The sequence below is a fragment of the Myotis davidii genome, unplaced genomic scaffold (assembly GCF_000327345.1).
Source record: "Myotis davidii unplaced genomic scaffold, ASM32734v1 scaffold149, whole genome shotgun sequence".
Taxonomy (NCBI): Eukaryota; Metazoa; Chordata; class Mammalia; order Chiroptera; family Vespertilionidae; genus Myotis; species Myotis davidii.
In genome coordinates this window covers 3,592,342-3,597,585 of record NW_006352194.1, presented here as the reverse complement: position 1 = coordinate 3,597,585, position 5,244 = coordinate 3,592,342, and the positions used below count along the sequence as shown (strand labels likewise).

The window sequence follows — 5,244 nt, the reverse complement described above, 5'->3', positions numbered from 1 at the left end:
TTCTTAGAAACTGCAACTAAGGTACATGCCCTTGCCTGGAATTGAACCTGGGACCCTTCAGTCCACAGGCCGACACTCTATCCACTGAGCCACACCGGTTGGGGCATATTTTGGCTATTTTAATAGAAAGGATAACAAATAAGAGCTTGGGTTGAAGATCACACATGGCTGATCACACAAACTCAGGTCTAAAATGTTCTTGCTGGGAAGACTTGAGCAAATCATCTGACTTTTCAGAGACTCAGTTTCCCCACCTATAACAATCTTCCTCATAAGTCTACTGTGAAGATTAAATGGGATAAAGTATGAAAGCCATTAATACAGTGCTGGCATTTTATGAGTATCCAATAAATGGCTGGCCACCTGGGATGAAATCTTGTATGCACACTAAAACTTGTTATGTGTATGATCTTAGATTAGGGGTCCTCAAACTTTTTAAACAGGGGGCCAGTTCACTGTCCCTCAGACCGTTGGAGGGCCGGACTAGAGTTTAAAAAAAAACTATGAACAAATTCCTATGCACACCGCACATATCTTATTTTGAAGTAAAAAAACAAAACGGGAACAAATACAATATTTATATTTGCATGTGGCCCGCGGGCCGTAGTTTGAGGACCCCCGTTTTAGGGTGAAGATGATGCCTCTGATGGGCTTTGGCTGGGGTTTTTAGAGGGATAAATACAACGACTGCTTAAAAAGTATGCATATTATGCACCGTCATACTAAAAGTAATTTCCCTAGAACAGCGGTTCTCAACCTGTGGGTCGCGACCCCTTTGGCAGTCAAACGACCCTTTCACAGGGGTCGCCTAAGAACATCCTGCATATCAGATGTTTACATGATGATTCATAACAGTAGCAACATTACAGTTATGAAGTAGCAACGAAAATAATTTTATCGTTGGGTCACAACATGAGGACCACAGGCCGACGCCCCATCCACCGAGCCAAACCAGCCAGGCCCGGGCCACCCATTTCTGAGTCCACGAGACAAGAAGTGTTCTGTGCCGAAACCGGTTTGGCTCAGTGGATAGAGCGTCGGCCTACGGACTGAAAGGTCCCAGGTTCGATTCCGGTCAAGGCCATGTCAATAAAATATATTAAAAAAAAAAAAAGAAGTGTTCTATGTGGTTTCTGCGCTGCATGGTCTGCTTCTCTACAGGGAGGAAGGTTGCCTCTTCTGGAGCCTCTGCCCCGCCCACCAAGGCCTTCCCTCCGCTCCCTTCCCAGCCTTTCCCATGGCAGTCACCGCCTCCTCCCTCCTCGGAGAGCCTCCCTCGCCAAGGACGAGTGACCGCCCCACCGCTGGGAGTGTGCTGTGTGTGACCCAGGACCCCTCCCCCAGCTCTGCCTTTAATGTAAAGTTCTGAGGAGGAGGCCGGGGTTTCCCGTGGCACTGACGGGAGCCTGAGGTTCAAAGCCGAGAGATGTGCTCAAGGACCTATGGCTGGAAAGGAGAAACTCCACCGGGGTCCTGATCGTCTGCCCGACCTAAGGCCCAGGTGCTGACCAGTCCTGCTGCTCTGATGGTCTGGCCTCCCACTTGGCCCTTAACTTCAGGCATCTTGATTCTCTCTGTACCTCTTCTGTCCTGTATGTCCAGTGAACTGATATGTCACCTTTATAATAGAGTGGATGGTGGCAGATGCTAAGAAAACGCTAACGAAGGGTGAAGCCATGACATGAGAGAGTCACTTTATAGCGGTTGGCCGAGGGGGCCTCTCCTATAATGACATTAAAACAAAAACCTGAAGTGTTGATGCCCAGTTCCCCAACCCTAAGTATCATCACATAATTCAGTTTAGAGATGAAGGGTCTTATTGTTATGTCCTTTTGAGAATTTCTTAAGCACCCACTATATTCTGGATGCTGGAAAGAAAACAAAGCATTCAGTCAGCGGACTAGATGGAATTAGGGTCTCTAGGCCGTGGTCAGCAAACTGCGGCTCGCGAGCCACATGCGGCTCTCTGGCTCCTTGAGTGTGGCTCTTCCTAAGCCTTAGGAGTACTCTAATTAAGTTAATAACAGTGTACCTACCTATATAGCTTAAGTTTAAAAAATTTGGCTCTCAAAAGAAATTTCAATTGTTGTACTGTTGATATTTGGCTCTGTCGACTAATGAGTTTGCCGACCACTGGTCTAGACTCAATAATTGTATATAATTAATGACTTCCCCAAAATTCAACAAATATTTGGTCAAATTTTCAGTATCAACTTATGAAGATCAATCATTAAGTTGGGAGCTGCAGGTCCCCTTGAAGAAGGCTATGGCTCCCTTCTGACCCTCAATTATCCCCTCTGTGAAAACAGGAAATACTCTCCTTTTTTCCTTACGAGTTTGAATTATTTAAACGTATAAACGTGCCTGACATGGCCTTCCTCTTGTTCATCTGGCTTAAGTCAACCCTGACAGCTCCTCCTATAGCAGCGGCTCTCAACCTGTGGGTCGCGACCCCTTTGGCGGTCGAACGACCCTTTCACAGGGGTCGCCTAAGACCATCCTGCATATCAGATATTGACATGACGATTCATAGCAGTAGCAACATTACAGTTATGACGTAGCAACGAAAATAATTTTATCGTTGGGTCACAACATGAGGAACTGTATTTAAAGGGCCAGGAGGTTGAGAAGCACTGCCTTAGAAGGTCTTACACTCAATGAAGCTGCCCTTGTTTACAAGTCTGCTTCTCCAAGGGCATAAGGCCATTAGCTAGCCAAGACAGGGCCACCGCTGCCTTGAGGAAGTCTTTAGTAGCCCCCACGGCTCCAGGAGAAGCCTGGGAGTTGCTCTTGTGTCGCCTGAGTGTCCTAAACCTGCCCTTCATAATGTGTTTTTCTTTTTGCTGATGAGTTTGTGTCCTGAGAGTAAAGCACGGCAAGTCTTTTTGCCTCTGCTTCTCCTGACCTGGATGCCTCTCCTGCAAGGAAGGGGTGGGAGATGCTGGGCTAATTCCGCCCCCTCTGCTTCCCTTTGGGGACCTGACTGGTGCAAGAACCGCAGAGCTGGGCTCCTGGGGAGGAAAAGGTGCAAAGGGGGCACCCTGGGGTGGCTTTTGGCCCTGACCTGGTTCATCTGCTCTTAGAACCAGATTGGACTCTGGCATTAGACTATAGACTTAAATAGCGTCTATAAAACTTACTAAACTTCTTGTGCCTTGTTTGTTCATCTGTAAAATGGGAAAACAATAGTATCTGACTCCCAGGGATGTTAAAGGTCAAGTGAGTTGGTACCTGCTGGCCATGGTAAACCAGCAATTAATTAGCGATTCTCATCAACACAGTGTGGGTCCTGGGTCAAGTGAGAGCTATTTGGGGGAAGTGCAGTGGAAAAAGTTGGGGGGGGGCGCAGAGAGAACAAGACTGAACTTTGGAGGATGAACTCTCTTTTATCTTCCTAGGGGACATGTTTCCCTCAAATTATTTTCTTAACTTCACTTTGACAATTTGAGAGTCACAGAGAAGTTGCACCAACTCCCATGTATACTTCACGTAGATCCCCTAAATCTTAAATCGACCACATTTGCTTTATCCTTTTCTCTCTAAGTACACTATTTTTTTCGGAACCATTTGAGAGTAAGCCACAGTTATGATGCACCTTTACCCCAAAATGCAATGTGTATTTTTTTAAACCCAAGGACATCCTCCCATGGAACCGAGGTTAAGTGATCAGAACGAGGGCCTTAAGTGAACATGGATACATTGTGAAGTCGACAGACGTCATTCAGATTTTGTCAGTTACCCCAAAAATATGCTTCACAGCAAAAGGAAACCAGGGTCATGTGTTGCGTTCAGTGGTCTCTTGATTCCAAGGGTTTTTGTGTTTTTTAAAAAATATATATTTCATTGATTTTTTTACAGAGAGGAAGGGAGAGGGATAGAGTTAGAAACATTGACCAGCTGCCTCCTGCACACCCCCTACTGGGGATGTGCCCGCAACCAAGGTACATGCCCTTGACTGGAATCAAACCTGGGACCCTAGATTCTGCAGGCCGATGCTCTATCCACTGAGCCAAACCGGTTAGAGCTGATTCCAAGGTTTGAAGCAGCCCCTCCTTTGGCTCTGCCCTCTCCTGGAGGTCTGGCTGAGGCCCCCCAGCTCTGGGTGAGCCATTGGCTGCTTGAAGGAGGAGGCTCAAAGGGAGGCCTTCTCCCTCCGCCCTCAGACCAGCTTCCCTTTTGTCCCAACGGATGGAACAGAGACATCTAGGGGCCTCTATCTCCCCCCTAGCGAGGAGAGAAGGGGATTGTGGCAGCATAAGAAAGTGGCTTGGCTCCTTTCCCACCGAAATCCTCTAAGTTCTTCTTTCCCCATTGGTTCCTGTTAAAGGTACTGGCTGGCTCAAGGCCAGCTCCTGCCTGGGATATGGATCCTGGTAACCTCTTGGGTCCTGCTGCTAAGGATTTAGTGTAAGTCAGGGAGCCCTCTTACAGTCAGGACTGGAGGCCTCGTCCGTCAGAGACTGACCTATAAGCAGTCTTGGTGTCTGCAGGTGACACTCTTTTAGTTGGATACCATGTCTAATACTTTTTGGGGGGTTGCTTGGGTACAGTAGGGTTATATTAATAACAAGAGTAACCACTCATTGTGGACTTACTATATGCTCTACACAGTTACCTCATTTAATGTTCACAATATCATGTGCCCATTTTAAAGATAAGGAAAACTGAGGTTGAAGGAGGTCTAATTAGTAAGCTGTCTAAGAGCATATAGCTATTGGCTAGCCAAGACAGGACCACATCTGCCTGTCTTCACAGCTCAGGACTCAAGCCACTATGTTCTAACTGTGTAAATGTCATTTTTTGCAGAATAACTTATCTGCTTTGTAATTTGTGTGATTGATTTAATGCAGTTCTGGCTGTCTCTTCACGCAAGACCCACCAGGTCCTGAGACTGGCCCAGGGGAGGAGGAGGGCCGAGAAGCCCAAGTAAAACCCAGTCTGGAAGCTGGTGGTCCGCCAGCGTTGCCTGCAGTTGCTAGCAGTGCCCACGAGGGGGCAGCCGGCGCTACGCCGCGCCTCTCTCTCCGCCTCTTCTCTCTGGTTAGCGTGGGAAAGAGCCCGCCTCCTGTCCCATAAGGCCCTGCGCCGGAAACTTCACTCTCTCTTCCTGTCTCTCATCATGGCGGTGAGTATCCCAGGCCCGGGTTAGCTTCCCTTCATCCGCCTCCATCCACGGCCGGCCGAGCCCCCGAGGGCTGCCTCGTTCGCAGCCCGAGGAGGACGGAGCCGGGGCTGCTGGCCGTC

At 48.1% G+C, this 5,244-nt stretch overlaps 1 protein-coding gene across 3 annotated transcripts in view; it reads left to right on the top strand.

Moving 5' to 3' along the window:
• The first annotated feature begins 5,032 nt into the window (after positions 1-5,032).
• RPL11 (ribosomal protein L11) overlaps positions 5,033-5,244 on the top strand; it is a 5,147-nt gene continuing 4,935 nt past the window's right edge. Inside the window, exon 1 of one of the 3 annotated variants that reach the window (XM_015557283.1) lies at positions 5,033-5,125. In XM_015557283.1, the coding sequence (XP_015412769.1) occupies positions 5,120-5,125 (6 nt within the window). In that variant the 5' untranslated portion in view covers positions 5,033-5,119. The remainder of the gene's footprint in view (positions 5,126-5,244) is intronic. The other 2 variants (XM_006777562.2, XM_006777563.1) reach the window with 2 other exon arrangements.